General features: G+C 41.3%; 1 protein-coding gene across 13 annotated transcripts in view; it reads left to right on the top strand.

Annotated features, from left to right (window-relative positions):
- The window catches only part of DMC1 (DNA meiotic recombinase 1), a 51,571-nt gene that overhangs the window by 21,519 nt on the left and 16,644 nt on the right, over positions 1-13,408 (top strand). For 7 of the 13 annotated variants that reach the window (XM_009438404.5, XM_063807849.1, XM_054675981.2 and 4 more), the window contains 4 exons: positions 9,622-9,713; positions 10,422-10,495; positions 10,625-10,739; positions 11,406-11,466. In XM_009438404.5, the coding sequence (XP_009436679.2) occupies positions 9,622-9,713; positions 10,422-10,495; positions 10,625-10,739; positions 11,406-11,466 (342 nt within the window). Of the gene's footprint in view, positions 1-6,618; positions 6,671-9,621; positions 9,714-10,421; positions 10,496-10,624; positions 10,740-11,405; positions 11,467-13,408 lie in introns of all 13 variants that reach the window. The other 6 variants (XM_063807846.1, XM_063807847.1, XM_054675980.2 and 3 more) reach the window with 2 other exon arrangements.

Below are 13,408 nucleotides of genomic sequence, written 5' to 3'. Positions count from 1 at the left end.
GAAAATTGATAGGACTTGATGGCTATATTTGGTAGACAAAGGAAAGACAGGTTTGAGAAACCGCTCAGGTTTTTTGTCTAGATACTAGGAGAATAGTTATGTGATGCTAACAATAGAACTGGAAAGATCATGCTTCAGAGAAAAGGTGATGTTTCATTTTAATGTACTAATTTTACTTCTTTTTTTTTTTTTTTTTTTTTTTTTGAGACAGTGTCTTTCTCTATCACCCAGGCTGGAATGCAGTGGTGCAGTCTCAACTCACTGCAACCTCAGCTTCCCAAGTAGCTAAGTTTACAAATGTGCACCACCACACCTGGCTAATTTTTGTATTTTTAATACAGATGGGGTTTCGCCATCTTGGCCAGGCTGGTTTTGAACTCCTGACCTCAAGTGATCCACCCACCTCAGCCTCCCAAAGTGTTGGAATTACAGGCGTGAGCCATCACGCCTGGCCTAATTTTTTTCTTCTTTTGAGACAGGGTCTTGCTCTGTTGCCCAGGCTGGAGTGCAGTGGCCCAATTACACTCACTGCAGACTCGAACTCCCAGGGTCAAGTGATCCTCCCACTTCAGCCTTCTGAGTAGCTGGAACTACAGGCACATACCACCACGCCTGGCTAATTTTTTTTATCTTTTGTAGAGACCAGGTTTCACCACGTTGCCCAGGCTGATCTCCAACTCCTGGGCTCAAGCGATCTGCCTGCCTTGGCCTCCCAAAGGACTGGGATTACAGGCATGAGCCATTGCACCCAGCCATCATTTTAATGTATTGAATATGATGTACATGAGGATATCCAGATGGCACTGGGAAATATTGAATTCAGCCTGAGAAAGGGGTAGGCCCAGAAATATGGACGAATTAACCAAGTGGGAAAGAGAACTTATAGAGAGAGAAGAGAGGAGAATTGAGAACATAACTTTGAGGTATGTTTATATTTAGGAAGAGGACTAAAATGAGGAACCCAGAGACAGAGGAAGTAGAAGGAAATCTGGTTGTAAAAGTCAAGCAAAAGGAAAGTTTCAAGACGATGAGGTGTCAGCAATGTTACACGCACACCGATTTTGAGGATACAGCCTGAGAAAGATCATTATAAGTTCAAAATTAGGAGTTCAAGCGAACATTTGCCGTAGGGTGAGGTGATAGAAGCTTTATGTAAACAAACAACAAGGGAGGGAGGCAGTATGAAATTGACCAATGAAAGGAAGAAGGCTAGGCGCGGTGGCTCACGCCTGTAATCCCAGCACTTTGGGAGGCTGAGGCGGGTGGATCACCTGAGGTCAGGAGTTCGAGACCAGCCTGACCAACATGGAGAAACCCTGTCTCTACTAAAAATACAAAATTAGCCGGGCGTGGCAGCACATGCCTGTAATTCCAGCTACTCAGGAGGCTTAGGCAGGAGAATCACTTGAACTGGGAGGCGGAGGTTGCGGTGAGCCGAGATCGTGCCATTGCACTCCAGCCTGGGCAACAAAAGGGAAACTCCGTCTCAAAAAAAAAACAAAAACAAATAGGAAGAAAAAATATACTAGTTTGAGGAGGTATTCAGAGGAAATTCTTTTTAATAACAAAGAAGACCTATGCACATTTGTAAGGCTGTTCACGGTGAAGCCCCAGCCTGCCTCTCCAAGCTCAGTACTCACCATTGCCACTATTAGAGGCAAAGAGATGAATCTGTTTTAGTCCATCCCATTGCCTGTAAACATACTTTGTTATCAAAATTTGCACATATGTCTAGTCTCACTCCAGTGATCCCAGCACTTTGGGAGGCCAAGGCAGGAAGATCACTTGAGGCCAGGAGTTCAAGACCAGCCTGGGCAACATAGTGTCTCTACGAAATAAATTTTAAATTAGCCAGGTGTGGTGGCTATAAATCCCAGCTACTTGGAAGGCTGAGGCAGGAGGCTTATTTGAGGCCAGGAGTTCATGATTAGCCTGGGCAACATAGCAAGACTCTGTCTCTACCAAAAGAAAAAAAATCTAAAAACATTGTACATCAGCAGTTATTTAGATTTAACTATAAAGATTTTTGTTTTCTTTGTTCATTATGGTTTCTTGCATCCCAAATGTTATTCTTTCCTGTATTTTTGTTTTGCTGTAATACTTATTTCTTTCAGAAATGTAATCCAGGTGGTAAACTTTGAACCTTAGTATGTCTGAAAGTGCCTTTATTTTGCTCTCACTCTTGGCTGTTAATTTGTCTGGTCACAGAGAACTTTGCATGGTATATTTCTATTTTCTTGGGTATTTGCTCCTTCCATCCCATCTCACAGTCTTTCTGAATCATACAAATCATTTAAGTCTCTCATTTCAAGGCCTGCTTTTTCTAATCTTCCCTAATTACTCAATTTAGAAAATCTTGTCCTTCTTGACCTATTATAGAATTTACTATCTAAAATACTCACTTAGAAAACAAAACAGAGAACTGTTTGCAAAAGTCCCTTTTCAGAAATGCCAGGCATGAGAAGACTCTGAAAGAGCCTTTTAACTTGGGGAAGGAGGGTGAAATGTTGTACAGGGCTTTAACAAGGGTGGAGTTCAGCTGGTTTCAGAAACAATTGATTAAGGATGATTCTTATCTCAGAGAGGGAAGAATTGTTCTTGCAGAGTAGCAGCCATTGTTTGGGCAATTTGGAGGGTTTTTTTTCGAGATGGAGTTTCACTCTTGCTGCCCAGGCTGGAGTGCAATGGCGCGATCTCGGCTCACCGCAACCTCCGCCTCCCGGGTTCAAGCGATTCTCCTGCCTCAGCCTCCCGAGTAGCTGCGATTACAGGTGCATGCCACCACACCCGGCTAATTTTGTATTTTTAGTAGAGACAGGGTTTCTCCATGTTGGTCAGGCTGGTCTCAAACTCCCGACCTCAGGTGATCCACCCACCTTGGCCTCCCAAAGTGCTGGGATTACAGGCGTGAGCCACGACGCCCGGCCTGCAATTTGGATTTTATTAAGAACAATAGGAATACTTAGGAGCTAAGTCATATGCAAGAGAGAGTGGAGAAGAACAGCTGGGTGGGGGTGCAGGGTACTGTGGCAAGGGCCACATTGGAGTGTTCTCATTCTTTCGGTGTCTCATACTTATACTGCTGTCTCTTGATAGTTTTCTTTTTATATGTTTATATTTTGCCTCCTTAATTATGTTTTAAATTTACCTAGGGCATAGGTTGTCTTAGGACTCCTTATATCCTCCATAATGCTTTGCCTTGGTAATTGATTAATATGGTAATTAATTCCATATGGTAATTGGTTAATAAATATTTATAATTGATCTGAACTTCCCTTCAGCATAAGCCCAAGTTTTTTCATTTTAAATTGTTTTGGCTGGCCGCTGTGGCTCACGCCTGTAATCCTAGCACTTTGGGAGGCCGACATGGGCGGATCACGAGGTCAGGAAATCGAGACCATCCTGGCTAACACGGTGAAACCCCGTCTCTACTTAAAATACAAAAAATTAGCCAGGCGCAGTGGTGGGCACCTGTAGTCCCAGCTACTCGGGAGGCTGAGGCAGGAGATGGTGTGAACCCGGGAGGCGGAGCTTGCAGTGAGCCGAGATAGCGCCACTGCAGTCTGGCCTGGGCGGCAGAGCGAGACTCCATCTCAAAAAAAAAATTGTTTTGTTTTGTTTTTGAGACAGGGTCTTCCTCTGTCGCCTAGGCTGGAGTGCAATGACGTGATCATGGATCACTGCTGCCTCAACATCCAGGACTCAAGTGATCCTCCCACCTCAGCTTCTCAAGTAACTGGGACTACAGGTGCGTGCCACCATGCCCAGCTAATTTTTGTATTTTTTTTGGTAGAGATAGGGTCTCACCATGTTGCCCAGGCTGGTCTCCAACTCCTGAGCTCTAGTGATCCTCCCACCTGGGCCTCCCAAAGTGCTGGGATTACAGGCATAAGCCACCATGCCTGGTTTTGTTATTCCCTGTCTTTTGTATAAAAGCCATATTAACTGGGGTGAGATGATATTTCATTGTAGTTTTGATTTGCATTTCTCTGATGATCAGTGACATTGAGCACCTTTTCATATAGCTATTTGCCATTTGTATGTCTTCTGTGAACCCAGAGAATCTGAGACAGGTCTGAGTTAGTTTAGAGAGTTTATTTTGCGGCCGGGTGCGGTGGCTCATGCCTGTAATCCCAGCACTTTGGGAGGCCAAGGTGGGCAGATCATGAGGTCAGGAGATCGAGACCATCCTGGCCAACATGGTGAAACCCCGTCTCTACTAAAATACAAAAAAAAAATTAGCCGGGCATGGTGGCACGTGCCTGTAGTCCCAGCTACTCAGGAGGCTGAGGCAGGGGAATCACTTGATTCCAGGAGGTGGAGGTTGCAGTGAGCTGAGATCGCGCCACTGCACTCCAGCCTGGGGACAGAGCAAGACTCTGTCTCAAAAAAAAAAAAGAAAGTTTATTTTGCCAAGGTTGGGGATACGCCCGTGACACAGCCTCAGGAAGTCCTGACGACGTGTGCCCAAGGTGGTTGGGGCACAGCTTGGTTCTACACATTTTGGGAGACATGAGACATCTATCAGTATATGTAAGAAGAACATTGGTCCAGTCTGGAAAGGCGGGACAACCTGAAGCAAAGACAGGAAGACTCTAAGCAAACCAAGGAGTGGGCTTCCAGGTCACAGATAGGTGAGACACAAATGGTTGCATTCTTTTGAGTTTCTGATTATCCTTTCCAAAGGAGGCAATCAGATATGCATCTATCTCAGTGAGCAGAGGAGTGACTTTGAATAGAATGAAAGGCAGGTTTGCCATAAGCAGTTTCCAGTTTGAGTTTTCCTTAGTGATTCTGGAGGCCCAAGATATTTTCCTTTCACACTTCTTTTGAGAAATGTCTTTTCAGATATTTTGCCCATTTTTAAATAAGATTATTAGATTTTTTTCCTATAGAGTTGTTTGAACTTTTTATATATTCTGGTTATTAATCCCTTGTCAGATGGATAGTTTGCAAATATTTTCTCAGCAAGGCAATTTTACTTCTATAAAAGGGTGTGACTCACTGATGGAGCAATGGCGAGAGCACATCTGAACAAGGGAGGGGAAGGGGGTTTTATTCCTGACTCAAGTAGCCCCTACTGCTGTGTCATTCCCCGATTGGCTAGGGTTGGACTGCACAGTCTAAGCTAATTCCAATTGGCTATTTTAAAGAGAGCAGGGGTATGAGTCAGAGTGGTGGAGTGAGTAGTTTGGCAGGAAGGATGGTTAGGAACAGGTGACTAAAGGTGACTCAGGTCAGAGCAGGTGACCAGGGGTGACTTAGGACAGAGCAATTGACCAGGGGAGACTCAGCATGGAGCAGATGACCAGGGGAACAGATGTAAACTACTGATTAGAACTGATGGAAAAGGTTGTTTACTGAAACTAGGGGCAAGAAAGCAAGAAGGAGGAAGTTAACCTTTAAAATGGAGAACAAAGAACAGGGGAGCTGAACATACTGATACATTGGTTCCTTGGAGAGGATCTCAAAACTCATTGTACTTAACAATTTACAGGCAGCTGGGCACGATGGCTCACGCCTGTAATCCCAGCACTTTGGGAGGCCGAGGTGGGTGGATCACGAGGTCAGGAGATCGAGACCATCCTGGCTAACATGGTGAAACCCCGTCTCTACTAAAAATACAAAAAATTAGCCGGGCGTGGTGGCGGGCACCTATAGTCGCAGCTACTTAGGTGGCTGAGGCAGGAGAATGGCGTGAACCTGGGAGGTGGAGCTTGCAGTGAGCCGAGATCATGCCATTGCACTCCAGCCTGGGTGACAGAGCAAGACTCCATCTCAAAAAAAAAAAAAAAAAAAAAAAAACAATTTACAGGCTAAAACCTTTGAAGAGGAATTTATTATATCCTACAGTTGACTGTGCTTGTGTGGTATTACTCAAGAAATCTTTACCCAGTCCAGTGTTCTACAGAGTTTCCCCAATGCTTCCTTTTAGTAGTTTCATAGTTTGAGGTCTTAGATTTAAGTCTTTAATCCATTTTTACTTAATTTTTGTATATGGTGAGAGATAGGGGTCTAATTTCATTCTTCTGCATATGGATATCCCATTTTCCCAGCACCATTTACTGAAGAGACCATCCTTTCTCCAATGTATGTTATTGTCACCTTTGTCGAAAATGAGTTCACTGTAGGTGTGTGGATTTGTTTCTGAGTTTTATATTCTATTCCATTGGTCTATGCATCTGTTTTTATGCCCATACCATGCTGTTTTGGATACTATAGCTCTATAGTATAATTTGAAGTCAGGTTATGTGGTTCCTTTAGTTTCGTTCTTTTTGCTCAAGATAGCTTTGGCTATTCTGGGTCTTTTGTGGTTCCATATAAATTTTAGGGTTGTTTTTCTATTTCTCTGAAGAATGTCATTGGTATTTTGATAGGAATTGCATTGACTCTGTAGATTGCTGTGTTTAGTATGGACATTTTAACAGTATTGATTCTTCCAACTCATGAACATGCAGTATCTTTCTGTTTTTTGTGTGTCCTCTTCAATGTATTTCATCAATGTTTTATAGTTTTCATTGTAGAGATCCTTCACTTCTTTGGTTAAGTTAATTTCTAGGTATTTAATTTTATTCGTAGCTATTGTAAATGGGATTAATTTTTGAATTTCTTTTTCAGATTGTTCCCTGTCGGTATTTAGAAATGCTGCTGATTTTTGTATGTTGATTTTGTATCCTGCAACTTTACTGAATTTGTTTATCAGTTCTAATAGCTTTTTGGTGGAGTCTTGGTTTTTCCAAACATAAGATCTTATTATCAGCAAACAAGGATAATTTGACTTCCTCCTTTTCAATCTGGATGACCTTTATTTATTTCTCTTGTCTGATTGCTCTAGCTAGGACTTTGAGTATTATGTTGAATAACAGTGGTGAAAGTGGGCATACTTGTTCCAGATCTTAGAGGAAAGACTTTCAGTTTTTCCCCATTCAGTATGATACTAGCTGTGGGTCTGTTGTATATGGCTTTTATGTTGGGTTATGTTCCTTCTATACCCAATTTTTTGAGGGTTTTTTTTTTTATCATAAATGAATGTTGAATTTTATCAAATGCTTTTTTCAGCATCATTTGAAATGATCATATGTTTTTTGTCCATTCTGTTGATATATCACATTGATTTGTATATGTTGAACCATCCTTGCATCCCTGAGACGAATCCTACTTGGTCATGATGAATGATCTGTTTAATGTATTGTTGAATTTGGTTTGCTAGTATTTTGTTGAGGATTTAAGCCCAAGTTTTACACCCATGGTCACATTGTTCCCAGACCAAACTGAGGATCAGGCTGCTTATTCTTGTGGCCCAATAATGAGATGCAAATGAACTGGGAAAGGAGGGAGTTTTTGTTTCTGTAACCGGTTACAGGGAGAAGACCTGGAAAATAACACCAGACCAACTCAAAATTACGAAGTCTTCCAGAACTTATATACCTTCTCAGCTATATGTTTATTGTAAGTGTGCATTCATCTAAAGACATAAGTCACTTTGAGAGGCCGAGGTGGGTGGATCACTTGAAGTCAGGAGTTCAAGACCATCCTGGCCAACATGGCGAAACCTTGTCTCTACTAAAAATACAAAAATTAGCTGGGCATGGTGGCACACGCCTGTAGTCCCAGCTACTCAGGATGCTCAGGCAAGAGAGTCACTTGAACCAGGGAGGCAGAGGTTGCAGTGAGCCGAGATTGCGCCACTGGACTCCAGCCTGAGCAACAGAGTGAGACTCCATCTCAAAAAAATAAAATAAAAATTTTTAAAAATATATAAGTGATTAACTTCTTTTGATCTATAACTAAGATCTGAGTCCTAAAGACCTTCCTCTGGAGCCTCAGTAAATTTACTTAATCTAAATGGGTCCAGGTGCTGGGGTGATTACCCTTATCTTATCTCCTGCTAAATCATGGAGGTTTGGGGAGTTCCTTCAGACCCCCAATAACTTGTTTGTGGAGACCTGGGGAGTTTCTTCAGACCCCCAATAAAACTCATTTAATCCTAAACAGGTACTGTTAAGAATTTCTTCATTATCTTGTCATGCTTCAAGGCCCAGGAAGGGCCTGGGCAAAACTCTTGGTGGCCTCTTGTTACATTCCAGCCTTTGTATAAGGGCACTTTCAGCTTTTAATATTTAACTTAACCACTCAGTCAGTGCTGAAACAGTTGTTATGGAGGCTGCATTAGTAAGACCTGGCCTGCCACAACATAGTATCTGGGATTTGTAGAAACCGACATGATGAAAATGTGTTTATTGCCTCTTCCAATTCCCTGTCTAACTTGTCCACCAAAAACATCTACTGGGTATGCTCAATAGCAATGGAAGATTTTTGTGACTGTCACCAAAGCTCTAACAAGAACATATCTAGTGCATTAGGATATAAATGGCTGGGAATTTAAATTAATTGCAAACATCACAAATAAGATTATAAATGGTCCTTGATTTACAGTTACTTATACTGGGATCAGTGTTATGTAAACACTATAAACAAAGTGAAATAAGGTCACAAACATGCATTTAATTTTACCTCATTTTACTTCAGACATATTGTTGGGATCACCAAAGACCTAAAAAAAATGTTTATTACTCCTTTATAGTTTATAGGTATAAGTGATTATTAGCTTCTTCCAGAATACCTTTGCAGGTGCACTTAGTTTGCTTCCCTATGAATTTGCTAATTTCAGAAAGCTAACAACTCCTGGCTAGGCATGGTGGCTCATGCCTGTAATCCTAGCACTTTGGGAGGCCGAGGCAGGCATATCACTTGAGGTCAGGAGTTTGAAACCAGCCTGGCCAACATGGTGAAACCCCGTCTCCACTAAAAATACAAAAATTAGCTAGGTATGATGGCTCGCGCCTGTAATCACAGCTACTCAGGAGACTGAAGGAGGAGAAAACAAAAAAAAAAGCTAACAACTCCTTTAGAAGAAAGTAGATTTTAAACTCTATATACTTTCCAGGTAAGATTTGAAAAGAAAAAGAAAACCTATGCCAACAAAAAACCTTTGGTCGATATTTCTCTTCTGGGCCCTTGAAGTTACCTTTTTGACCCTTTGGTTCATGTAGTCAAATTTATCATTTAACAACATGTGATTAATAATATAATAAACTATTTCATATTGAACAATGAGGGGTATGAAGAGAGTGAATTAATTCACTTTGCAGTTATTGAATTATAATTCAGTGATATTATCTACTACAGGTCTATTTTTATAGATCTGAGAACAAAAGGACTCACAAAGCTTAGTTCCTAGTTTTTCTCTTGTAACTGATTTGCTGCATAAGCTCAAGTCATTTGCCTCATCTCTGTTTGCCAGTGTCTTACGTTGTAAAATGTAAAACAGGCCATAAAAACTATCTTCCAAGGTTATTGTAAAGTTTTGATAATTTAATAGTTAAAGTCGTTACTACCTCACATTTCTATGACCATTATCACTAACTATGGTAAGTTGAGGCACTTATGAATAAACAAATCTTGTATAGACTTTAAATGGTTGCTAGCATCCTCTAGAATCCCTTCACAGGTACATTGTTTGGCTTCTCTGTTAACTTACGTAAGATACTATGTTTTGTAGTGGTTGTCTAAACTTTTTTAGAATTGACTTATTGGATCCTTAATCTTGGCATACTCCAGCCGTCCAGATCGCCTTAGGGACATTGCTGATCGCTTTAATGTAGACCATGATGCAGTACTGGACAACGTACTTTATGCACGTGCATATACTAGTAAGAGCCCCATGCAGTTGGATGCTTGGGTCAATGTAAGGTTGGCAGCACTGATTTACTACTTGAGTGATACAACATTTTGATACTTTTTTTCTATTTTATTTTTCTCTAAATTAATTTACTCAGTCTATAAATTTTATCATCTGGTAAGTCCTTAGATAATAAAGTGCCCTCAAATTATTTATTATTCTTTGTCTTTGAAATTAAGAGTAACATTCTTTTTGGATAATGTAGCATTTGGTATATATGCTAAGGCAGAATATGCAATAATTTTTTTTTTTTTTTGAGATGGTGTCTCGCTCTGTCACTCAGGCTGGAGTGCAGTGGTATGATCTCGGCTCACTGCAACCTCCAACTCCTGGCTTCAAGTGATTCTCCTACCTCAGCCTCCCAAGTCGCTGGGATTACAGGCACGCGCCACCACACCCAGCTAATTTTTGTATTTTTTAGTAGAGTCAGGGTTTCACCATGTTGGCAAGGCTGGTCTTGAACTCCTGACCCCAAGTGATCCACCTGCCTCGGCCTCCCAAAGTGTTGGGATTATAGGCATGAGCCACCATGCCCTGCTGCAATAATATTTAATAAAGTCATAAATAATTAAGAGAATCCTTCAAGGAATTTATTTTGCCTGGCTCCCAAGAATATGAATGATCTTAGCCTCTGCTTCTTTCAACTTTTATAACATTTTCTCACTGCATTTCCCATCAGGTGAACATCAGATGGAGCTACTTGATTATGTAGCAGCAAAGTTCCATGAAGAAGCTGGCATCTTCAAGCTATTGGTACAAGCTTTTAAATATTGCTTTCACAGAGCTATTTAGCATAATATTTTTCTTCTATTGATCTCTATTCAAATAACGTCTTCCTTCAATTTCCAAATGCATGTTTATTTTTACATTAATCCTGTGTAGATTATCGATTCAATAATGGCACTTTTTCGAGTGGATTTCAGTGGCCGTGGGGAGTTGGCCGAACGGCAGCAAAAATTGGCCCAGATGTTGTCACGACTCCAAAAAATCTCAGAAGGTATATCTTTAAAATAAAATGGCATCTGTGACTATGTTTGTCAAGTATACTTTGCAGAGAAGTTTGGCATATAATGTCAGGAGGCAGCGATTTTTTTTTTAAATAAAATTACCTTTATGAGAATACAACTCTTTGTGGGGTTTTTTTTGTTTTTTTTTTTTTTGTTTTTTTTTGAGATGGTGTCTCGCTCTGTTGCCCAGGCTGGAGTGCAGTGGTGCGATCTCGGCTCACTGCAACCTCCGCCTCCCAGATTCAAGCAATTCTTCCTCCTTAGCCTCCTGAGTAGCTGGAATTATAGGCACCTGCCATCACACCTGGCCAATTTTTTGTATTTTTTTAGTAGAGACGGGGTTTCACCATGTTGGCCAGGCTGGTCTTGAGCTCCTGACCTCGTGTTCTGCCCGCCTCAGCCTCCCAAAGTGCTGGGATTACAGGCATGAGCCGCTGAGCCCGGCTTTACAACTCTTTTTAAACCAAAAATATTTATTCTAACCTTAATAATAATAATAACAAATAATTTCTGTTGTCAATGAAAAATAGAAATATGATGTTATTTATAAAATAAATTCATGATGCAATATGTCTAAACTCTGAAATCTAAACAATGAACTTTTAAATATCTATATTGCCTTTCTCATAGTTTTAAAATTTTATCTCTTGATGCAGAATATAACGTGGCTGTTTTTGTGACCAATCAAATGACTGCCGATCCAGGAGCAACTATGACGTAAGCCCCAATATTCTACTTTTTATTTCACAGAGGTTAATATAAAGAGGGTTAGAGCATAGAATAGAAAATAATTTCAAGGCCGGGCACGGTGGCTCACGCTTGTAATTCCAGCACTTTAGCAGGCTGAGGCAGGCGGATCACGAGGTCAGGAGATGGAGACCAGCCTGACTAACATAGTGAAACCCCGTCTCTACTAAAAATACAGAGATTAGCCGGGTGTGGTGGCGCACACCTGTAATCTCAGCTACTCAGAAGGCTGAGGCAGAAGAATCACTTGAACCTGGGAGGTGGAGGTTGTAGTAAGCCGAGATCGCGCCATTGTACTCCTGTCTGGGCAACAGAGCAAGATTCTATCTCAAAAAAAAAAAAAAGAAAAAAGAAAAGAAAAGAATTTAAAAATCATTAGTCTTTATGTGGGCACAAATATATCACAAATCACTTTATTACTGGGCGCAGTGGCTCATGCCTGTAATCCCAACACTTTGGGAGGCCGAGATGGTTGGATCACCTGAGGTCAGGAGTTCAAGACCAGCCTGGCCAACATGATGAAGCCTCGTCTCTACTAAAAATACAAAAAATTAGCTGGGCGTGGTGGCGTGCACCTGTAATCCCAGCTATTCGGGAGGCTGAGGTGGGAGAATCACTTAAACCTGGGAGGCCGAGGTTGCATTGAGCCAAGATCATGCCATTGCACTCCAGCTTGTGCAACAAGAGCAAAACTGCATCTCAAAAAAAAAAATCACTTTATTGCACAGTGTATATGACTTCATAATTGTAAATATCACTTGGTATCCAGAATCTATTTTTCTCTAGTTCTTTATAGAATAAAGCGATACTTTAACCATTTTCAGCAGTACGTTGGGCTTCTCTTTGGTCTAGGGCTAAAGGGGTATGGGAGGACAATAAGAAATAGATCCTAGGGAAATAAAAACTTATATTGCAGCTTATCAGTATAATAAAAACCATTCATTAAAAACAAAAAAGTCATCTTTCTACAGGATATACATGAGATATATTTATCAGAGGCACTATGGGAGAAGTCTCCTGTTTGAAGAAAAAGAATTTCAGTTCACACTAGGCATATTCAGAATTTGTTGAAGTGTTTGTGCACGTAACTATTGATGACTCTGAAAGACAGCAGTGAATAGAAACACACAGAGAGCTAAAGTAGGATAATAAAAATAGATAAATCAAACAAAGGTTTGTTGCCACCGTAACAAATTTTGAGCATTATGTGTCTGAATAAGCAATCAAAATAATCCTAAATACACACCACTGCACTCCAGCCTGGGAGACAGAGCAAGACTGTCTCAAACAAAGCAAAACAAATCTAAATTCATGATAATGCTTTTTTAAAGTGTGTATGTGTTTTTTTTTTTTAAGAGACAAGGTTTCACTCTGTCACCCAAGCTGCAATGCAGTGGCACCATCTCTGCTCACTGTAACCTCTGCCTCCCAGGCTCAGGTGATGCTCCAGCCTCAGCCTCCCGAGCAGCTGGGAGACACACATCACCACGTCTGGCTAATTTTTTTATTTTTAGAAGAGACAGGGTTTTGCCATGTTGGCTAGGCTGGTCTCGAACTCCTGGCCTCAAGCGATCCTCCCACCTCGGCATCCCAAAGTGCTAGGATTACATGTGTGAGCCCCCTTGCCTAGCCAAAAAGCTTTTAAAAAAATCTTTTAAAGGCTGGGTGCAGTGGGCAGTGGCTCACTGTAATCTCAGCACTTTGGGAGGCCGAGGTGGGCAGATCACCTGAGGTCAGGAGTTCAAGACCAGCCTGGACAACATGGCAAAACCCTGTCTTTACTAAAAATAAAAAAATTAGCCAGGCATGGTGGCGTGCACCTGTAGTCCTAGCTTCTTGGGAGGCTAAGACAGGAGGATCACTTGAACCTGGGAGGCAGAGGTTGCAGTGGGCCAATATCGTGCCACTGCAC

The sequence above is a fragment of the Pan troglodytes genome, chromosome 23, assembly GCF_028858775.2.
Source record: "Pan troglodytes isolate AG18354 chromosome 23, NHGRI_mPanTro3-v2.0_pri, whole genome shotgun sequence".
In the NCBI taxonomy this organism is placed as follows: Eukaryota; Metazoa; Chordata; class Mammalia; order Primates; family Hominidae; genus Pan; species Pan troglodytes.
The sequence above is the reverse complement of the archived record's forward strand: the minus strand, read 5'-3'. Positions and strand labels throughout refer to the sequence as shown.